This window comes from Trachypithecus francoisi, unplaced genomic scaffold (assembly GCF_009764315.1).
Source record: "Trachypithecus francoisi isolate TF-2019V2 unplaced genomic scaffold, Tfra_2.0 Lachesis_group21, whole genome shotgun sequence".
Taxonomy (NCBI): domain Eukaryota; kingdom Metazoa; phylum Chordata; class Mammalia; order Primates; family Cercopithecidae; genus Trachypithecus; species Trachypithecus francoisi.
Genome location: NW_022681467.1, coordinates 6,259,801 through 6,282,579, shown reverse-complemented (window position 1 = coordinate 6,282,579; position 22,779 = coordinate 6,259,801). Strand labels below are relative to the sequence as shown.

The following is a 22,779-nucleotide window of genomic DNA, read 5'->3' as shown; positions in this document are numbered from 1 at the left end:
GTTGCATGTTTGCATGTTCAATTTGTAAAGAAACTACCAAACCGTTCTCCAGAGGGGCTGCACCATTTTACATTCCCATCAGCTATGTACAAGTGATTCCGTTTTGAAGTTTTTAGTACGTTTCAGTGTTAAACTGCTGAAATTGTCGGATTCACTAGGTTTAAAACACATGCACTGTTAAAAATGTTTTATTTCTAAAAATATTACAATTATATTTCTAGAAGTGTTATAATTAGACTCCAGCATAAATTGCCACTGATACAATGGGGAAAAACTCATGCTGGCCTTATTCTTCTTCCCCAGAAACTTTAAACACCAGAAAACAATGGAGTAATGATGTTTACAAAATCTTGGAGGAGAGAACATGGGATCCAGAAATATCCAGCCAATATTCCACTTGAGCATCCTAAGAGACAAGGGCGCTCTGTGAATAGAGCACCAGCACCATGAGCCCGAGGAAAAACAAAACACAGCAAAGTCAAACAAACAAAAGCTCAACAGAGAAACTCAGCCAACCCATACATGCATCAGAATGAAGAATGGAAAGGGAAAAGCTGTAACAAGAAACAGGAATGACAATTACGTCCACTCAATCATAGACTTAAAACCAAACAACTAGATGATATATAGTTGTAAAAGTGATGTGGCTGTATAGAGAATGGTGGCACATGCCTGTAGCCCCAGCTACTCAGGAGCTGAGGCATGAAATCGCTTGAACTTGGGAGGTGGAGGTTGCAGTGAGCCGAGATCATGCCACTTCACTATAGCCTGGGCGACAGAGAGAGACCCTCTCTCACACACACACACGCAAAAGGCCAGGCGTGGTGGCTCACGCCTGTAATCCCAGCACTTTGGGAGGCCGAGGCTGGTGGATCACAACGTCAGGAGCTCAAGACCAGCTTGACCAAGATGGTGAAACTCCGTCTCCACTAAAAATACAAAAAAAGTAGCCTGTGGGTGGCAGGCACCTGTGATCCCAGCTACTAGGGAGGCTAAGGCAGAGAATCGCTTGAACCCAGGAGGCGGAGGTTGCAGTGAGCTGGGATCACACCACTGCACTCCAGCCTGGGCAACAGGACAAGACTCCATCTCAAAAAAAAAAGGCCTCGTGTGGTGGTGCACACCTGTAGTTCCAGCTACTCGGGAGGCAGAGGCAGGAGAATTGCTTGAACCCAGAAGGCAGAGGTTCCACTGAGCTGAGATCCTGCCAGCACTCCAGCCTGGGAGACAGAGCAAGACCCTGTCTCAAAAAAGCAAAAAACCAAAAAACAAAACAACAAAAAAGAGTCAATAGTGCCCTAAACTGAAACTTCTATTAAAAAATCTGATTTTGACCATTAATTATCCTCATTAGGAGACTGAAAGTATATTTAATACATATAGAGTACTATACATATCTTAAACTTTACAGGAAACTTTTAGGAGCTTTTATTTTGTGCTGCTCAGCAATCTCTATTTTCACATTTATTTATTTATTACTTTTATTATTTTTTAATTTTTTGAGACAGAGTCATGCTCTGTCACCCAGGCTGGAGTGCAGTGGTACGGTCTCGGCTCGCTGCAACCTCCGCCTCCCGGGTTCAAGCAATTCTCCTGCCTCAGCCTCCCGAGTAGCTGGGATTATAGGTGCCTGCCACCATGCCCGGCTAATTTTTTTTGTATTTTTAGTAGAGATGGGGTTTCACCACGTTGGCCAGGCTGGTCTCAAACTCCTGACCTCATGATCCACCCACCTCGGCCTCCCAAAGCACTAGGATTACAGGTGTGAGCCACCGCGCCCAGCCTATTTATTTATTCATTTATTTATTGACATGAAGTCTCCCTCTGTCGCCCAGGCTGGAGTGCAGTGGTATAATCTCAGTAAACTGCAACATCTGCCTCCTGGGTTCAAGCGATTCTTCTGCCTCAGTCTTCCGAGTAGCTGAGATTACAGGTATCCACCACCATGCCCAGCTAATTTTTATATTTTTAGGAGAGACGGGATTCACCATGTTGGCCAGGCTAGTCTCAAACTCCTGACCTCAGGTGAACCACCTGCCTCAGCCTCCCAAAGTGCTGAGATTACAGGAGTGACTCACCGCGCCTCGCACTCTTTCATTTTCATTTGATTTGTTTTTCTTCTGTTAAATTAAAGAAAAAAGTCAAGTATAGTAATACCTTATACTTCATAATCTATTAACATATGTAATTAGAATCTCTTTTAAGTAAAAGTCTCTTTCTCACCCCTTAATCTACATAGAGAGAGGACTGAAATTCTCTGTGAGTTAACATGGTTTATTCCCAGGTGGAAAAATTTTGAATGATTTGTTGTTTTCTTCTTTGTACATTTCCACAAGTCTTTGATTTCTTAATAATGTGCATATATCATTTTTACTAAAAGGTCTTTAAAAATGTAAATAGCCCTGAAAGGTATTTTAAAAACCCATAAAACAAGTGTGTCAACATGTAGACTTTTCTGGTGGGAGCAAGACAATAAGAAGAAAAGGAGGTGGCTTCCAAGGCCTCACCCATCTCCTCTAAGCTGCTCATCGGGGACTGTGAGCAGCCACTGCCCCTCCAGAGCCATTTATGCTAAGGTCTATGGTTGAGGGCTGTGCCTCTCCTAACTCTACATCTCCAGATTCTGATCCTTCAAAATGCAAAATACTTAATTTCATTATTTTCCTTACCAAACACTTACATGGCACTTAAAATGTGGCAAGCACTGTTATAAGTGCTTTACAAATATTAACTCATGTAATCTTCATAATAATTCAGTGAGGTAGGTGCTATGATTATGCACCTTTTACAGAAACTGAGGCACAGAGAGGTGAAATACTTTTGTTGATAACGTGAATACCCTCTTTGTGAACTACCAAGGATGACATTATCTTCTGGGTAACCTGCATGCCACTTTTTCACTCAGCTGTTTAATGGATATTTGCTGGGCACTTACTGGCCACCCTTTGAGATGCTAATTCATAGGAGGCAATCAGCAATGGAAACTGATAACAGTTTAAAAATAAGTAGACAAACAGGAGAGAAGGGAGAACCAGGTGGTGAATATCCAGGATATTCTCTGTACTTCCCTGCACGTTCCCCTGACCCCATGTGTTGGAATGGCCACATAGCTATAGGACATTTCTGATCTGTGCCTCAAAATCAGAATAAGTCATATCAGTGCTGCAAACTGCTGGCCCACAGCATCCAGTCTCTGTAGGGTTTCAGTACTACCTTTGTGTTAAATCCACTGTGTTTTTTTCTAAAAATCAAAATCATGTTTATTCCACCATTACCTAGATACAAACATAAAGTAGCTATAAACTTCTAATGTTTATAATACCAATGAATCAGAGCCAAAGATATTACAAAAACCTTCACTACTTCATAAGGAACAAGATTCAAATCAACATTAGTTCATGTCACACACACAAAAATTATGAAACACTTTGAAATGGCCAGAAAAAGATGACTGGGTGTCCTGTCTAGTACACGTTTCCAGGTTTTCTCTGCTTTTTATTGTCTTTGACAATATAAAATTTTACAAACTTGTAAGCTGAGGAAAATTGATAGTAATGAAAATTTTTGTCCATAAAATACAAATGCATGGTGTTATACAGTGTCCAGCAGAGACGGTGAATTACAGCTCTGTGGATATTGACCAGTTTAACACTTATATGTAAATACATTTCAGCATTCCTGCTTGCTTTATGTATTTTATCTCTCTTTTATCTTATCTTTTTGAGACAGGGTCTTGCTGTGTCACCCAGGCTGGAGTGCAGTGGTGCGATCATGGCTCAGTACAACCTCTACCTCCTGGGCTCAAATGATCCTCCCACCTCAGCCTCCCAAGTAAGCGGGATTACAGGCATGAGCCACTGTGGCCTGAAGAAAGGAATTTTTAACTTTTAATTTTAACTACTTTAAATTTAAAAACTGATGTTTGATTCAGCGATTTGAAAACAGTATGTTTGGAACCACTTGGATATGAGAATCTGCTTTTTAACCATATATTGATGAAATCTAAATAGAGAACAAGCATTTCCGATGACAGCTGCTCTCTCAGATTGAAATGTACTGCAATTGTATACACACCGGATTTCAAAGTCTTTGCAAAAAAGAATGTAACATATCACATTAATTTTTTTTTGATTGGTTACATGTTGAAATGATATTTCGGGTATAATAAAGTGGGATCAGGGAAAAATATTTTTCCTAAATAGGAAAAATAAATGGGTAAAATGAAGTGTACTATCAAAATCAATTTTACATTTCTTTTTGTTTTTATTTATTTATTATTTATTCTTGAGACAGAGTCTAGCTCTGTTGCCCAGGCTGGAGTGCAGTGGCGAGATCTCGGCTTACTGCAACCTCCGCCTCTTGGGTTCAAGCGATTCTCCTGCCTCAGCCTCCAAGTAGCTGGGATTACAGGCGCGGGCCACCACGCTCTGCTAATTTTTCTTTCTTTCTTTTTCTTTTCTTTTCTTTTTTTTTTAGTAGACAGCGGGACTCACCATGTTGGCCAGGTTGGTCTCGAACTGCTGAACTCAAGTGATCTGCCCGCCTCGGCCTCCCAGCGTTGGGAATACAGGCGTGAGCCACCGCCCCGGCCTTCTTTTTGTTTTTAAACGTAGTATTGACATTTTAAGATGACATCTGAGACTCTCATCACTGGGACAAGCGACTCTGGGTCATGAATTCTCCCATTCCTCATTTACTCTGCAGCACCGGGTGGCTGTGAACCCTGCTCTTCTGCTTGGGTTTCTGCATCACCAGCAGCTTCTTTCCTTCCCAGGTGTCGCCGCCTGCTTTCTACAGCCACTTCCCAGGAGGGGTTCCGACGTTCTGGGCAGCCAGAGCCCGGGAGGCCTTATAGGAGCGGCCTGGCAATTCTCGCCGCCAGCCGCCAGAGGAAGCTGCTTCGCTGCTGTGGTTGCCGAGCAACTCGTAGCCCGGAAGCAATACCCCGTCCAGCTCGGTTCTGCGGCGGCCGCACTCCGGTAGACTTCCGGCGGCGGGGCAGGCGCTGGGTCTTGGCGAACCGGCTCGGAAGCGGCGGCGGCGCGATGACCACGCTACGGGCCTTCACCTGCGACGACCTGTTCCGCTTCAACAACATGTGAGTGACACGCGCCTAGGGCCAGCCGCTCGTGGTCGGGCCCCGCCAGCTCCGGCCCCAGCCGCACCCTCCCGGCCGGACCCCAAGCCCGGGCGGGGACCCGCGAGAACCACCCCAGCCGGCCGACGTGGGCGCCTCCCTGGGGCCACAGGGTCCGGGGACAGGTGGGCCTGGAGTCGACGCACGCCGACCTTGGCGACCTTGGCTAAGGTGCTCAGACTTTGTCTCTGGACCCTGCGAGCTCGCGGGTTCTGGGGCAGCGCTCGGGCCGCCGCTCGTGGTCGCTGTCAGGAGGCACTGGGGTGATGGGGCGAGTTGGAGCGCGGCCTCGAGCCCACGACCTGGGCTCCTCGCCCTGCCCCACTGCTTGCTGGCTCGTGGCCGGGCCGCGCCTCTTCTGGGCAGTGGGCACCGCCGAAGGTCCGGCCGCAGAGGGGGCTTGCGAGGATCGGAAGCTGGTCAGCAGCTGTTGGGATGTGTACATCGTGAAGAAGCCCACCTGGTGGCCGTGGTTAAATTGTATCTAAATGAAATAACACCGATCACTGTGTCCCCGGCAGCGGATGCTGTCTCAGTCATGGTTAGTGTTTCCAAGTTTAGTTACTGTAGCTGCGCACCCGGGTGTAGACACTTTTCCTCTGTGAGGAGTCAGGGCACATCTTACGGGAGGCTCGCTGTGCCCAGAGCCCTGGATGCAGTCTCTTTGGATTCGAGTTAAGGCCAGACCTCTGATTTGCGGGTGCCATTTTTTTTTTTTTTAAGAAAATGTTTTATTATGAAGATTCCCACACATTTAGAAAAGTTGGAGGAATTTCACCATGTGCTTTTATAGACACTTTTCCTGGATTCTGCAGTTAACATTTTGCTACACTGATCTCTCTCCTGCCTATCTATCAGTGCTAGATCCACTTTAAAAAACAACAGGGTGGTATGTGAAAACTAAGGACCAAGTGGTTCTGATTCAAGTGTCGGGAAGATAGAGAGAACTAGGGGATGAGATGGCTGGGAACATTTCAAAGAGAGGGTGAGCCTTGAAGGATGGGTGATACTTTGGTAAGTGAGGAAGAAGGAAGTTCCAGAGAAGGAGCGGGGCATGAAAGTGGGGACACTTGATGTGCGGTTAGACAACTGAGGTCAGTGCGAATCCAGTGGCTGGTTTCTGTCCCTGAGCAGTCAGGGAGAAATGGGTGAAACAGGAGGGGTTTCAACTTGATCCTGTGAAAAGAATTTTCTGTTGGGCCAGTCTGGTCTAAGCTTCATAGCTGCGGTGACTTGTGTTGAACTCATTGTTCCCTGCACTGTTCTGAATGCCCACATAATAATCCAGTTAATCCTCACAATTCTTTGAGGTGCTGTCACCCCCATTTTGTGTATGAGTAAACCAAGGCATGGCAAGCACAAGTGAATTGGCCCAGGTGGGGATGAGTACAGCAAGGAATTTCATCCAAGGAGATTGGTTCTGGAGCAGTGGTTCTAAAAGACGTGGTCCCTGATCACAGGGACCATGTTAGAAACGCACATTCCGTTTGCGATCCACTGCTCTGGAGTGGGTCTTAACCCACCTGGAGCCTCTGGAGAGGCTCACCCCTCTTTGAAATGTTCCCAACCATCTCATCCCATAGTCCTTTTATCCTCCTGACACTTGAATAGGAACCGCTTGGTTCTTAGTTTTCACATACTGCCCTATTGTTTTTAAAAATGAATCTAGGATTGATAGATGGGCAGAGAGAGATGATGAAGCCAGTGTAGCAAAATGTTCACTGTGGATTCTAGGTGATGGATTCAAATTCTTTTTTTTTTTTTTGAGACGGAGTCTCGCTCTGCCGCCCAGGCTGGAGTGCAGTGGCCAGATCTCAGCTCACTGCAAGCTCCGGCTCCCGGGTTCACGCCATTCTCCTGCCTCAGCCTCCGGAGTAGCTGGGACTACAGGCGCCCGCCACGTCGCCTGGCTAGTTTTTTGTATTTTTAGTAGAGACGGGTTTCACCATGTTAGCCAGGATCGTCTCGATCTCCTGACCTCGTGATCCGCCCGTCTCGGCCTCCCAAAGTGCTGGGATTACAGGCTTGAGCCACCGCGCCCGGCCGATGGATTCAAATTCTTAACCACTGAGCTCTGTGGGCTGTCATGTGATGAGAGCAGGTAAACTGGGCAGGTAAGCCATTCAGGAGGCCTTGGCCGTGGCCCAGAGATGATGACTTGGCAGAGGCTTCAGTTTGGGAGGTGCAGCATGGGAGGTGACAGGGTACCTTGAAGCTTCAAGAAAAGTTAAGCCTTATGGGGAATCAGTTTTACCTGAAGATCTAGGAAAGGACAACAGTTTTACATGGAAATGAATAGGAAGAAAATAACACAGGAACACTGACAAGAAAATACTAGATTTCAGAGAATCATGTGGCCTCTTCAGAATGTGCCAGTAGGGGAGCTCCATTTATTCCCCATTTTCTTTTAGTTTTTGAGACAGTGTCTCGCTCTGTCACCCAGATGGGAGTGCAGTGGCACCATCATAGGTCGCTTTAGTCTCAAGTTCCCAGGCCCAGGCAATCCTCCTGCCTCAGCCTCCCGAGTAGTTGGGACTACAGGCATGTGCTGCCACACCCCACTAATTTTTAAAAATTTTTTTGTAGAGACAGGGTCTTGTTTTATTGCCCAGGCTGGTCTGGAACTCCCAGGCTCAAGTGATTCTCCCACCTTATCCTCCCAAAGTACTGGAATTACAGGTGTGAGCCAGCACACCTGGTTCCCCATTTTTTCTATTTACTTGCCTCTTTGATTAGGGCATTTTGGTAGAAAACTCTGAGAATGACTCAGATTAGATGTTGCAGTCGGAATCGAAAGAATCTGTGGATGTAGAACACTGCAATTAATTTAACACATATTTTATTCTTGGAAAAATATTTGAGTACCTACTGTGTACCAGTTCTAGAGACACAGCAATGAACAAAACATAACCAAAAAGATGTCTTTATAGAATGTACATTTTCCCCTCTAAACACCTTAATGTATCATAAAGTAGCTCTGACTTCATAGAACACCTGAAACAATTTTAAGGACCCCCTCAAATCCTGACCCACACCTTGGGAATCACTGCTCTAACACAGTATGGGGAGTCATGTGGAGCTTAGTGTTCAGTTACACAGGAAAATAGAAGCAGGGAAGGAAAGCTGGAAGCGAGTGGGGATTCAGCTTTAGTTTGGGGGTTCAGGGAGAGTGCCCTTGAAGAAAGACCTGGGGAAGTTAGGAATGAGTTACATGAATACTGGGGGGCAGGGGAGCTTCCAGATAGAGGGAACAGTAAGTGAAGACACCCCTGTTTCAGATAGGAGGCAGGCCACACGGCTGGAACAGAATGAGCGTGGGAGGGTACGGGGACGATAGCAGAGAGTCAGAAGGGCAGGACTTGGAGAGGCCATCGTAAGACCTGAGCTTCTCTGCCAAGGGCACCAAGGAACCCAAGTGGAGGGGCCAGGAAGGCATCTGGGCATCGGCGTCTCAAGATTAGGTCTAAAGATGGAAATGTGGGGGTCAACACAAGTGTAGAAAAAAAGGCTAAGAGGCTGTAAGATGGTGCCCTAGGGCATCAAGTTTTCAAGTAAAGGAGACCACGTGGCTCAGTGAGGTGAGAGGAAAACCCCATGGTCTCAGAAGCTGAGTGAAGACAGCGTTTCAGGCTGTCCCAGCAGTGGGAATCTGTTTAAGAGCAGCTGATGGCTCAGTGCACATCATATTTATATGTTTCTTCTAGGAAAGAGAAATTGAAGATGCAGATGCAGGAGGAGGGTCCCGAGTACTGAGGGGGTCTCTCGCCAGCACTCCGTGCCTGGTGACAGGAAAGCAAGTAGCATATGGGTGCAGATGCCTGTGTGCGTGGGTTCGGTGGGGGGGACTTTGATGAAGCCTTCTTATTCCTGTTATCTTTTCCTCATGATGGAATAGGAAGCCCCTGAGATGGCGGGGCTGGAGGTGGGGGTACGGGTGGGCAGACAAGAGGACATAAAGCAGTTGTTGAGAAGTGTGGGAGTGACTCCCTGTACTGTATTAGAGCAGTGATTCTTAAGGTGTGGGCCAGGGTTTGGGGGTCCCCAAGATTTTTTCAGATGTTCTGTGAGGTCAGAGCTATCTTCATGATGTATTAAGAAGGTTTTTTGCCTTTTCCACTGTCATTCCCTCACAAGTACACAGTGGAGCTTCCCAAGGTGTGATCTTTCAGCAGCAAGCATAATAAATGCTTGAGAATCTGGTTGTCTTTTAAGCAAGACGTTGCAGAATTGTTAAAACAATGCCATTGTTGTCACTGGATTTTGTTTTTTGTTTTCGGAAGTATAGTGATTTTTTGGTAAAGTTATTTGTGTTAACGTGTAATTGATTTATTATTTTTGAGTGAATATTAAAAATTTTTAAATATCAGTAGATATTACCCATATAAACAACAGTTCTTTGGGGTCCTCAGTAACTTTTTAGTGTTAAGGAGTTCTGAAACCAAAAAGTTTAGGAACTGCTGGACTACAGAATATGATATGACTAGCATCGCTATGGGTCTCAAAGGAGAATTTGACTAGAAATTGGAGGAGAACAATTGAAAAGTAGCTGGTTTTGAGCCTGACAAAATAATGGCTCCACCGATTGAATAGGGAAGTGAGGGGATGGAGGAGGTGGGTTTTCAGAATGCAGATTCGGGAATGGTGTGCTGGGATGTGCTGGTTGAAGCGCCCACAGCAGCAGAGCCAGGTTGGGAGGCATCCACCAAGAACACGTGATTGAACACATAGGAATGGGGATGGTGGGGACAGGGAGGTGGGAGTGTAGAATAGGAGTGGGAGCAAAAACCGAGTGGTGGGAGTGACCACATTTACAGGGTGGAATAAAGGAGCAATTGTCAGGGAAGACTCAGACACAGGCAGGGAGGATACATGGGGTTAGATGGTGCAGTGGGCGAGTTTGACCTTCCGTCTCTGCTAGCTACATCCCTAGTTGATCCCCAGTTCCTTTAGCAATTTATTGCCACTTAGAAAATGCGAGATGTAGATTTATTAACTTTAATTTTAAAGAAGCAAGTAGCAGTTAAATAAAAAAATGTATAAACACCCTAATAGTTGCTGTGACAGCTTATTATGGCTATTAGGTAGATTAAATCATCTTCCTCAGCTCTAAAGTTGGCCTTAAAATTGTTGATGAAACATATTTTGTTTTCCTTGTGGCATTATTATTGTTAGCTTTAGCAGGCTTCTTTCTTTTTTTTTTTTTTTTTGAGGCGGAGTCTCGCTCTGTCGCCTGGACTGGAGTGCAGTGGCCAGATCTCAGCTCACTGCAAGCTCCGCCTCCCGGGTTCACGCCATTCTCCTGCCTCAGCTTCCCGAGTAGCTGGGACTACAGGCACCCGCCACCTCGCCCGGCTAGTTTTTGTATTTTTAGTAGAGACGGGGTTTCACCGTGTTAGCCAGGATGGTCTCGATCTCCTGACCTCGTGATCCGCCCGTCTCGGCCTCCCAAAGTGCTGGGATTACAGGCTTGAGCCACCGTGCCCAGCCTAGCAGGCTTATTTCAACTGGTTATTGTAAACGCTGCTTACTATTGATATTTCTCTTTTTCTTTCAGTAACTTGGATCCGCTTACAGAAACTGTATCCTTTTTTACAAAAAAAAAAAAAAAAAAGGTTGAATGAAGATTTACTGAGAATAAAGAAAATAGAGAAATGAAAGGAAAACACAGAGGAGTACTGAAAAATTTAAAAACTTGTAGGTCAGGAAACTTCATAAGCAACACTGAAAGCAATTTTTAAAAATGAAACTGAGAACAAGAGTTGTCTTAGATCTGCTGACAAACTGTTATTATCGTAGAAATTTGTAACATCATAGCTCCCCTGCCAACCTTGCCCCTCAGGAGTCAGCATGGCTGTATTCATCAGAAAGCACAGTGACTTCAGCAAGGTGGCTTCATCTCTCTAGTGTGAACAAAGTCTGGAGATAAGCAGTCCCAGGCAGGTGATGCTTCCATGAAGACACCAGCAGCCAGGCTCTTTGCAGGTTAAGCACTCTACAGAGTGGCCGTAATCTTGTTCCAGATGCTGCCAGAGCAAACAGCATCATAGCCATGTTTCCGGCTGCAGAATCAACAGAGGGGGAGGTGAGGGTGTTCTTCCCTTTTAAGAGTACCTTTGGGCCTGGAATCCCAGCACTTTGGGAGTCCAAGGCAGGCAGATCACGAGGTCAGGTGTGCAAGACCAGCCTGGCCAACATGGTGAAACCCCGTTTGTCTCTAATAAAAATACAAGAATTAGCCAGGCATGGTGGTGCACTCCGTAATCCCAGCTACTCAGGAGGCTGAGGCAAGAGAATTGCTTGAACGAGGACCTGGGAGGCGGAGGTTGCAGTGAGCAGAGATCACATCACTGTACTCCAGCCTGGGCTACAGAGCGAGACTCCGTCTCAAAAATAAAAAGAGTACCTTTGGGAAATGCTGCACAGCCCTGCTCTGTCTCATTGACCAGCACCTGTTTCATGTTCCACCTGTCTATCAAATCCTATCTAGAGTCCAGAAATGTGCCCCGCTTTATAAATTGGGACTTGACTAAAGTGAATAAAGGATTTGAGGTAACAATGAGCAGTGTCTATTATTGTCCTAAAGGAAAAATGGGGCAAAGATGTGAAGATAGGGTACTCTGGTTATGCTGTTGTAAATCTCTAGTGGCTTACAACACAGAGTTCGGATTCTGGTTTATGCTCCATGTCTACTGTAGGTGGGTAGGAGGGTTCTGCTAACCGGTAATTTATCAAAAGAGGGCATATAGGAGCTTAATGAAGGTGTTAGGAGTTCAGTCTCATCAGTCAAAAGACATGTAAACTAAAACCAAAATGAGATGCCATATTTTAGGTATCAGCCAAGATTTAAAAAAATGATACACCTCAGGGCTGATGATGGTGAGGTGAGAGTAACATTCTCATAAATTGCTAGTGACAATGTAAATTGCTATTATCTTTCTGGAAGGCACTTTGAAAATAGTAATTCCATTTCCTGAAAGCCGAAAATAAGAAGAAATAGAGGCAGTTTGTCAGTGGTTGACAAAAGGCCCATAGGCCAAATCTGGCCCACTGTCTGTTTTGTAAATAAAATGTTATTGAGACACCATGCCCATTAATTTATGTTTTTTTCCTGTGGCTTTTGCAGTTTGAGTAGTTCCAGCAGGGACTGTATGGCCCACAAAGCCAAGGATGTTTACTATTTGGCCTTTTACAGAAAAAGTTTGCTAACCCCTGAGTTATACCATTATGAAAATTATTTATTGCAGGAGAGTTACTAAGCATTTGGAATACGATTCACACACAACAATCAGGAGATGGTTAAGTAAATTAAGCTGTACTGAAGAAGGATTTCAAACATTTTTTTGGGAAACTGGAAATGACCCAGGTGTCCATTGTCAGGATACAGGCTATTTAAGGTGTCTCTTCACATAAAGAAATACTATCCAGCAGTAAAAATTACTTACAGGTACAGGCAGCAACAGTACTACATATCAGAAACAAAACTGAATGGGAAAAGCAAAAAATCTCCACAGTGTTCATGTTCATCTGGATTTTTAAAATTACAACTAATGATATCACCACTTAAAAAAAAGATTTTTGAAGAATTTTGAATGACAAAAATTTGGAAGAATTTTAGGATGCAAATCTGTTATATGGTGTGCTTCCAGTGACATTTAAAATGTACAGTGAAAGTCCCATAATCCAGGTGAGCCTATATTTGAAAGTAACCTGTTGGGTCCTAGAGGTCGATGGGAGGGAGGGGTGTCTGGGACTCCTCCGTTAGCCACAGGAGAGATGGTTGTGTATGTCAGAGGCTGGCTGGCAGGAAGACTGGCTGGCCTGCCATGTTAAGGGTTGTATTTGAGGGGTATGCAAAATAATGATGGTCCTTCACAGGAGATTTTGAAGAATTTCACACTGAACAGGTTTTCCAGGAACTTAAAAAATATATTTATGTATGATTGATGGTGTCCTCTGATAAACTGCATCAGAAAGTTTATACTAACAAGAAATATATTTTCATCCATTAAAGTACAGAGTAAAAAGAAGAGAAGTGTAGGAATGATTACATGTCAGTAAGGACATCCCAAGGTTGAAGGGTTAAGTCATGAGCAAATTTTTCAGGCATTTACTGTTAACATAGTTGATTCCTTAAGTCAGCTTTTATCTGCATTACTAGAAATGCAGGATTTGAATCAGTGGAGAGGAAAAACCGGGTAATTAAGTTGGCTCTGGAAGGACTTAGGTTGTAAAGTTATTTTCACAGTCTCATAGCTGAAGTCAAAGTAGGAACTAGCCATTAATTTTTCAGTGCAATTATGCAAGCATCAATGTATTGAGCATCTACTGTGTACCAGGCACCAGGGATAGAGGGAACATGACATTCATAGACTAAGAGGAGGCAGACCACTAACAAATAATATCAGGTGATAAATGGAGAGACTTAGATATACTTTGGGGTCCTAATTCTCTGCTTTCTATTAGACAGTGCTATCACCATTCCACACTTGAAGCTGTATGTCCAGACAATTTGGTTAAAAATCCATGATAACCTAAATGTTTCATGTAATGGTATGTATGATTATAGGACTCATATAGAGCTGGGGATAAAGTTACAGTATACTTTGTAAAGGAAACTTTTTTTACAATATCCCTTAATGAAGAACTTTTTACCGTCCATTACTTTTCACACTCCTTAACAGGACTCTAGTATGGGATTCCTTTCTACCTACAGTACCTCGCCCACTGGCCAGAGTATTTCATAGTTGCAGAGGCACCTGGTGGAGAATTAATGGGTTATAGTAAGTATAATACCACTAATATTTTGTGGAGTAGGTAAATATTTGAATACAGATTTCAACCAATTGCTTTAGACTGCAGAATTGGAATATAATCATGATGCTTGTAATTTTCTTTTTTTTTTTGAGACGGAGTCTTGCTCTGTCGCCCGGGCTGGAGTGCAGTGGCCAGATCTCAGCTCACTGCAAGCTCCGCCTCCCGGGTTCACACCATTCTCCTGCCTCAGCCTCCGGAGTAGCTGGGACTACAGGCGCCCGCCACCTCGCCCGGCTGGTTTTTTGTATATTTTAGTAGAGACGGGGTTTCACAGTGTTAGCCAGGATGGTCTCCATCTCCTGACCTCGTGATCCGCCCGTCTCGGCCTCCCAAAGTGCTGGGATTACAGGCTTGAGCCACTGCGCCCGGCCTAGAACTACATATAGTATTACATTTACAAGTGAATTTCAAATAAAAGCACTGTTAGCTGGATGACCTCAGGTGGTACTTAAAAATAAAAACTTCGTTATCAGTTTCCTTTGTAATAAAAATGTACCAAACAGTAATTGTATATTTATGTGTAAATCAGTGTCTAGTTACTGAATGTGATTTTTGTTGTTGTTGGCAGTTATGGGTAAAGCAGAAGGCTCAGTAGCCAGGGAAGAATGGCATGGGCACGTCACAGCTCTGTCTGTTGCCCCAGAATTTCGACGCCTTGGTTTGGCTGCTAAACTAATGGAGTTACTAGAGGAGATTTCAGAAAGGTGAGATTCGGTTTTTCAAATACACTTAGGGATTTGTGGACCCCTAACCATTTTTTTCCCCTTCAGGCTGAATAACTGTCATGCTTTACAGTTTACAGGAATTTCATGTTCCTCCATCTCCAATAGTCCTTACAACAATTCTGTCACATAGTCAAAGTGATAATTGTTTCTATTTTGCCATTGAGGAAATTAAGGCAAAGTATTGCAGTGACCCGCTGTAGGCCTATAAGCCGAGGAATTGGGGGAATCCGTTCCAAAGGCTAGCTCTCGAGGTTTCTCTTAGTGTTCCTGCCACTGTGGCACACACTCCTAATATCTGTTAACATTGCCTTGGCATCTGAATAAATTTTTAACAGTGCTTCTTGGCCAAAAGAAAATAGTTCAGTCTTAAGCAGTTATATTCTAACTGTTTAATAAGTATTTATAGCCTAACAACTAATAGCCATTTAGAAAAATAAATAAATTGAAAGAAGAAATATTTTTATTTCATTCCTAAATAACTATGGCTAGCTACTAATGAGATGTGTATACCTGTTGGACATTAGATGACTTGACACAACCACCAGCATTCCTGTTTCCCATTTGTTTTCTTTTTTTTTTTTTTGAGATGGAGTCTTGCTCTGTCACCCAGGCTGGAGTGCAGTGGCACAATCTTGGCTCACTGCAAGCTCCGCCTCCCGGGTTCATGCCATTCTCCTGCCTCAGCCTCCCGAGTAGCTGGGACTATAGGCGCTTGCCACTACGCCCGGCTAATTTTTTGTATTCTTTAGTAGAGATGGGATTTCACCGTGTTAGCCAGCATGGTCTCAATCTCCTGACCTCGTAATCCGCCTGCCTCGGCCTCCCAAAGTGCTGGGATTACAGGCGTGAGCCACCGTGCCCGGCCCTAATATTTTTTTAATCACAGCAACTGCCAGAAACTCAGCTTCATAGAAATATTATGTCATTAAGAGGAATGTAGCATGATCTAATGTTGAACTTGTGAACTACTTCAAACTCGTTTCCCAATATCTGACATGTAAGGTTTTGCTGTTTTTCCTGAACATTCAAAATATCCTTTGGTGGCTGTATGAGTTTGGGACACTTTAGGGCACCTCAGTGCACAGTTTGCGAACTGCCAGCATGGCATCTTTATTTTTTTTTTTAAAGAGACGTGTTGTATATATCAAACCTCTTCATTATCGTGTAATACAATAAATAGAAGAGAAAGCCCCTCCTCGTATCTTCATTCTAGAAGAGAAGAGAGATGTTTGTATAAGCTTGACCTGTTGTCAAGCTGCCATTTCTTTCTCCAGTGTAATTTCTTTTTTTTTTTTTTTTTTTTTTTTTTTTTTTTTTTTTTTTTTTGAGGCGGAGTCTCGCTCTGTCGCCTGGACTGGAGTGCAGTGGCCGGATCTCAGCTCACTGGAAGCTCCGCCTCCCGGGTTCACACCATTCTCCTGCCTCAGCCTCCCGAGTAGCTGGGACTACAGGCGCCTGCCACCTCGCCCGGCTAGATTTTGTATTTTTAGTAGAGACGGGGTTTCACCGTGTTAGCCAGGATGGTCTCGATCTCCTGACCTCGTGATCCGCCCGTCTCGGCCTCCCAAAGTGCTGGGATTACAGGCTTGAGCCACCGCGCCCGGCCCCAGTGTAATTTCTTAAAAGTGTGGTAGGAAAGAGAATAGTTGCTGAGAAGGGTTCTTGAGCTTAATATCCACTTAATTTATTAGATTTAATAAAGGCAAGTTTTAAAGAAGCAACTGTGGCCTGACAAAGGCTTCAAGCCAAATTAGAGGCAAAAGGAGCTCAAACTCATTCAGAGAGGAGACGAAGTTGTGTTCGCTGAAAAAGAAGAGTGCTAATCTTTAAGATTTTTTTAAAGTTCTCCCTAGACCAAACAAAGAAGAAAATTTTAGCATGATTATAGTTTACACACATTTATTAATGGCATTATGTTGAAAAAAAAAGTATTTGGCATTATTGTATAGTGAACAGGGAGTTAGAAAGTGGGTTGTTCAGTGAGAACACATGGACACAGGGAGGGGAACATCACACACCGAGGCCTGTCAGGGGTGGGAGTCTAAGGGAGGGATAGAATTAGGATAAATACCTAATGATGTGGATGACGAGTTGATGGGTGCAGCAAACCACCATGGCATGTGTATACCTATGTAACAAACCTGCACATTCTGCACAGGTATCCCAGAACTTAAGTATAATAAAAAAAAGAAAGTGGGTTGTAACTAGCTATGACCTTGCACATATAATTTAAGGTATTGATATGATAGATTCTCTGAGTAGAATACCACTAAGCTCTCTTCCCTTTCAGTTTCTAAGCCTTCGTTATTTGAGACTAGTTGCTAAGATTTAAGTAATCTTTATTTGTAGGAGTATGTATACATATATACATACATAATATATATACACATGCTTGTATACATTATATGCTTGTATACATGTATACATAGTGTATACAATGTATACATTAAAAATAGAAACCAAACAAGTAGAGAAGAAAAATTGAATGATAGAAATCAACCCCAAAGCAGAGAAAAAGGAAACTAAACCGGCAAAACAAAATGCATGAAATCAAATGGTAGCCAAGAATCCAAATACTGTCAGTAATTACAACAGTAAATGTTAATGGCCTTAGGACTTTATTTATTATTATTTTTTGAGACGAGGTCTCGCTCTGTTGCTCAGGCTGAAGTGCAGTGCATGATGTCGGCTCACTGCAACCTCCGCCTGCCAGGCTCAAACAATTTTCCTGCCTCACCCTCCGAGTAGCTGGGATTACAGGCACCCACCACCACGTCCTGCCGGCTATGATGACTCTATTTAAAAGACAAAGGCTGTCTGTATTGTTTACAGGAAATATGTGTAAAATATATTAAAATATTTTTAATACAGAAAGATTGAAAGTAAATTTTTAAATTACCTTGCAAATTCTAACCAGAAGAAAGTTAGAATACTTATTAATAGTAGTTAAATTATAGTTGAATAATTATTACCAGTGTAAAAAAGGGTCACTGCATATTGATAAAATATTTAATCAAGGAAGTAACAAGACTGGGAGTGGTGGCTCATGACTGTAATCCCAGCACTTTGGGAGGCCAAGACAGGTGATCACTTGAAGTCAGGAGTTCCAGACCAGTCTGGCCAACATGGTGAAATCCTGTCTCGACTGAAAATACAAAAATTAGCCAGGTGTGGTGGCACATGACTGTAATCCCAGCTATTTGGGAGGCTGAGGCCAGAGAATTGCTTGAACCTGGGAGGCGAGGGTTACCGTGAGCCAAGATCACGCCATCACACTCTAGCCTGTGCAACAGAGCGAGACTCCATCTCAAATAAAAAAAAAAAAAATAGCAGTTTAAAATGGTATATACCCAGTGACATCATTTCAAAGTAAAAATGCACAAATTGACAAAACTACAAGGAGAAATAGACAAATAATTATAATGTGAGATTTAGACATGCTTTTTTCTAACTGACAGAACAATGAGATAGAAATTTGTCAAGCCTATAGAACAAGAATCAGCAATTTTCTTCTGGGTCAGATAGTAAATATTCAGGCATTACAGGTCACCTAAAGTCTTGGTTACATAGTTTTTTGTTTGTTTGTTTTTTAACAACCATTGCAAAAACCATTCTTAGCCTGAAGGCAGTAGCAAAATAGGTGTGAGCCAACCCTTGCCCTAAAGAATTTCAGTCAGTAGCCCAAAATCTTTTCACGAAGAAAGCTGTGGCTTCTCTGGCCAATTTTACCAAACATTTAAGAAATAACAACTGAAAGGTCGCTTTTACACAAACTATTTTGCACAAGCTAAAAAAGGGAACATTCCTCAACTTATTTTTTAAGGCCAGGATAACTCTGATAACAATACTTGACAAAATATGGGAAAGGCAAATTTGAGGAAGATCTCACTCAGATGCAAAATTCCGGAAAAATAATTAGCAAAATGGATTTACCACTACATAAATAGGATGACACATCAGAAACAAGGGGGTTTCAACTTTACACTAAAGGAGAACACTGGTTATTTTAGAAAGTGCAGCAAACTTGATAAAATCCAATATTCCTTCCTGATAAAAACTGTTAGGAAACTAGGAAATAGAAAGGGGGAACTTCCTTAACCTGAAAAATATCTACAAGAAATCTGTAGTAAATATATTTAGTAATGATACATTGAATGCTTTCCTTTTGAAATCAGGGACAAGTTAGTCCCTCTTCAGTAATTTACTAGAAATCATAGCGCAGGAAAGCAGGAAAAAATAAACGATAGGAGGATTGAGAGGAAACAAAACTTATTTTGCACAGATATGATTATACAAATATAAAATCCGTAAGAATCTATAAATATTTAGAATTAATAAAAGGTAGGCAAAGTTGTTGGATATAAAGTCAGTATAAAAAGCAATTGTATTTACATATGAGAGGAAACAAAACTTATTTTGCACAGATATTATACAAATATAAAATCCACAAGAATCTAGAAATAAATGTTTAGAATTAATAAAAGGTAGGCAAGGTTGTTGGATATAAAGTCAGTATAAAAATCAATGGTATTTATATATTTACAAACAGTAAAATTTAGAAAAAGATGCCATAGCATGAAAGAATATTAAATACTTAAGAATCTAGCAAGTGCTATGCAAGACCTCTGACATTTTAAAAACTTTTTTGAGAGATATTAAAGTAGCCCTGATAAGTGGAGCGATAAACTATCACTGGATTAGAGGATACAGTAAAACAGGTAATTGACCACATTCCAATGTAACTGCAGTCAAAATCCCAAGTATTTTTTATAGTACTTGTTAAGCTGACTCTGAAACATAGAGGAATAGAAAGAGCAAAAAAGAGACAAGATATTCTTGAACAGCAGCAAAATGGGTGATGTGCCCCTTCCAGGTATCAGACTATAAAGAGTGAGACTGTATCTTAGTGCTGTAGTTATCTAGACCAGTGCTACAGAATTTGAGAAACAGACCCGAGAATATATAGACTTTAACATACCACAAAGGAGGCATTGCACATCAGTAGTATGAAGATAGACTTTTCAGTAAAGGTGGTTGGACAACTGGATGTCCCTATGGGAAAAAAAAATTTCCCAGATTACCACTATTCCACACACAAATCAACTCCAGATTTATTAAAAACCTAGATGTGAAAGTAAAGCTAAGAAGTCTTTTGAATTTAATATGGCAGAGTGTCTCTGTGGCCTTAGTGTAGGGCTTTTTAAAAAGGCCATCATATATTCAGCTTCACTGAAGTGAAGTAACTTTTTTTTATCAAAAGATACCATAAAGATAATGACAAGACAAACCACAAATTGGAAAAAGATATTTGCAAAGACATTACACAGTATTGAATATTCACAATACATAGAGAACTGTAGCGGGGGAAAATTGTGTGAAAGATGTTAAGTACTGTACAGAAGGAGAAATCTAAATGGCCAACCAACAGAAATATATTCAACATCGTTAGTAATTGCAAATACAAACTAAAATCTGAGATATAGTTATACTGTAAGATTGGCAAAAATAAAAACATCTGATGCACCAAGCCTTGCTGCTGTGGAATGGAGGCTTACTCACTTCTGTGCGAGAGTGAGTTGGTACAAGCCAGTTGGGAAAACAATTTGGCATTAACTAATGAAGATGTGCCCTGTGACACAACAGTGAGACTCCTAGCTATAGACCTTACATGAGACACTCAACAGAAGTATTCATAGGAGCATCGTTTTTTTTTTTTGTTTTGTTTTTGTTTTTTTTTTTTGAGACGGAGTCTCGCTCTGTCACCCGGGCTGGAGTGCAGTGGCCGGATCTCAGCTCACTGCAAGCTCCGCCTCCCGGGTTTATGCCATTCTCCTGCCTCAGCCTCCCGAGTAGCTGGGACTACAGGCGCCCACCACCTCGCCTGGCTATTTTTTTTTGTATTTTTTTAGTAGAGACGGGGTTTCACCGTGTTAGTCAGGATGGTCTCGATCTCCTGACCTCGTGATCCGCCCGTCTCGGCCTCCCAAAGTGCTGGGATTACAGGCTTGAGCCACCACGCCCGGCCAGGAGCATCGTTTGTAACAGTAAAAGCCAGAAATGTGTATCAACAGGACCGTGAATGACTTGTGGTGCACAAGCCCAGCCACTCTTGGAAGCTGACTTTTACAATGTTAGTTGACTGAGAGAAGCAAAAGACAAAAGAATATATGATTCCATGTATGTAAACTTCATCAACAGGAGAAACTGTAATAGGTGGTGAATTTGTAGAACAAATGCCTTGAGTTTATCTTTTAAGAAAACGTGTTGCAGCTTTTGAAATACTAGCATGCAAACATACACTCATACTGCAAAGCAATTGTCATAAATCCTAAGTAATACAAATTTCTATTACCATGTAATCAGCTACAAAGTCCTATTACTACCATTCTGAGTAGTAGTCAGAGCAAGGTAAAAACACATGTTTTAAAAAAATATGCATCTATTACTTTCTAGGGTGTCTCACATTCTAACATTTTCCTTTTTTTTTTTTTTTTAAAGAAAGGGTGGATTTTTTGTCGATCTCTTTGTAAGAGTATCTAACCAAGTTGCAGTTAACATGTACAAGCAGTTGGGCTACAGTGTATATAGGACGGTCATAGAGTACTATTCGGCCAGCAACGGGGAGCCTGACGAGGACGCTTATGGTAAGCTCCCTTCCATGACAGTATCCTCAAGAAGTCGTCGAAACAGTTACATTCATTCTACAGATTGTAGTCTTTGATTATTTTAATAAATGTAGAAGAATCATATTTGACTTTAATATTAAATCTCCCTCAACCTACCTTTATGAACCTATTAGTAGTAATTAACTTACCTATTAACTAACCAATGGTTAATTTCTGTACATTACTGTTTTACTATGTTATATATGTATTATTTTAATAACAAGAAAGAATGTGTATTATGAGCTGAATCCTGGGTGAGGTTTGGTTAGCATCTGGTATACTTGGCAGTTGGGAAACTTTATTTATAAATATATTTTGCTTAGAATCTGGTGGAAGTAGGGGTAGGGGATAAAACCTCTTATGGAAACTTTATCTATACACTTTACATTTGATATAATATGTTGTTTGAGTGTTTATATTAAACTTTGCTTCTTTACAGATATGAGGAAAGCACTTTCCAGGGACACTGAGAAGAAATCCATCATACCATTACCTCATCCTGTGAGGCCTGAAGACATTGAATAACCCTGGGCAGTGGTTCTTAGGCAGATACTCTAGATACTTTATCGACAATATTATTTTCATTGGATGATGCTGGAGCTCTCTTAGGAGAAAAGTAATCATTTTAGGTCTTAAAGACTTCAAGAAAATACAGGTTATCAATTTATTTAAAATCTCATTGTTTCCACTTAGTGATGTCATACCTATTAAAGCTGTTCACTAACAAAATTCAATCAAAAAGGCAGCTAGGTCAGAAGGAAACATCCCACTCTCATGGTTCATAATATTCACTGTATGTATGCTAGGGAAAAGATTTGCTTCAGTCTCCTCCTAAATTCTGTGCCTGAGAACCACTGCTGCATATATTTGTTTTTAAATTTTGTATTGAACTGTTAATTGAAGCTTTAAAAGCATATATGAAATGTATAAATCTAAGATGTATAATAAAATACATTGTTGACCCTATGAATGTTTTCTGAAGTTTGTTAGTCATTTGTAAAACTAAATCAGATTGTAATCCCAGTACTTTGGGAGGCCAAGGTGGGCTGATTGCTTGAGGTCAGGAGTTCGAGACCAGCCTGGCCAAAATTTATACTAAAAATACCATCTATACTAAAAAATACAAAAATTAGCTGGGCATCCCAGCTATGCAGAAGCTGAAGCACAAGAATTGTTTGAACCCTGGAGATGGAGGTTGCAGTGAGCTGAGATTGTCCCACTGCATTCCAACCCAGGAACAGAGTGAGACCCTGCCTCAAAAAAAAAAAGAAGAAAAAAATCAGGATTGTGAAAGGTCATCATTTAGGATATTTTTTTTTCATTAAATTGTGACTTCCATACATAATATTTTTAAAATGCACACTTGAAGCAATCACTGCCCAGCATACTTAAGAAGCTCCCTTCTTATCGTGTAGTAAATTCTTCCCAGTCATCTGTG

At 42.1% G+C, this 22,779-nt stretch overlaps 1 protein-coding gene across 1 annotated transcript; it reads left to right on the top strand.

The window, feature by feature from the left end:
* The first annotated feature begins 4,732 nt into the window (after positions 1 to 4,732).
* Positions 4,733 to 22,307, top strand: NAA20 (N-alpha-acetyltransferase 20, NatB catalytic subunit). The gene is made up of 6 exons (XM_033185471.1): positions 4,733 to 5,098; positions 10,692 to 10,716; positions 13,827 to 13,917; positions 14,520 to 14,655; positions 21,175 to 21,320; positions 21,781 to 22,307. Exons 1-6 carry the CDS (start codon positions 5,046 to 5,048, stop codon positions 21,864 to 21,866), a joined length of 537 nt encoding a protein of 178 aa, XP_033041362.1. The 5' UTR covers positions 4,733 to 5,045; the 3' UTR covers positions 21,867 to 22,307.
* The last annotated feature ends 472 nt before the right edge of the window (positions 22,308 to 22,779 follow it).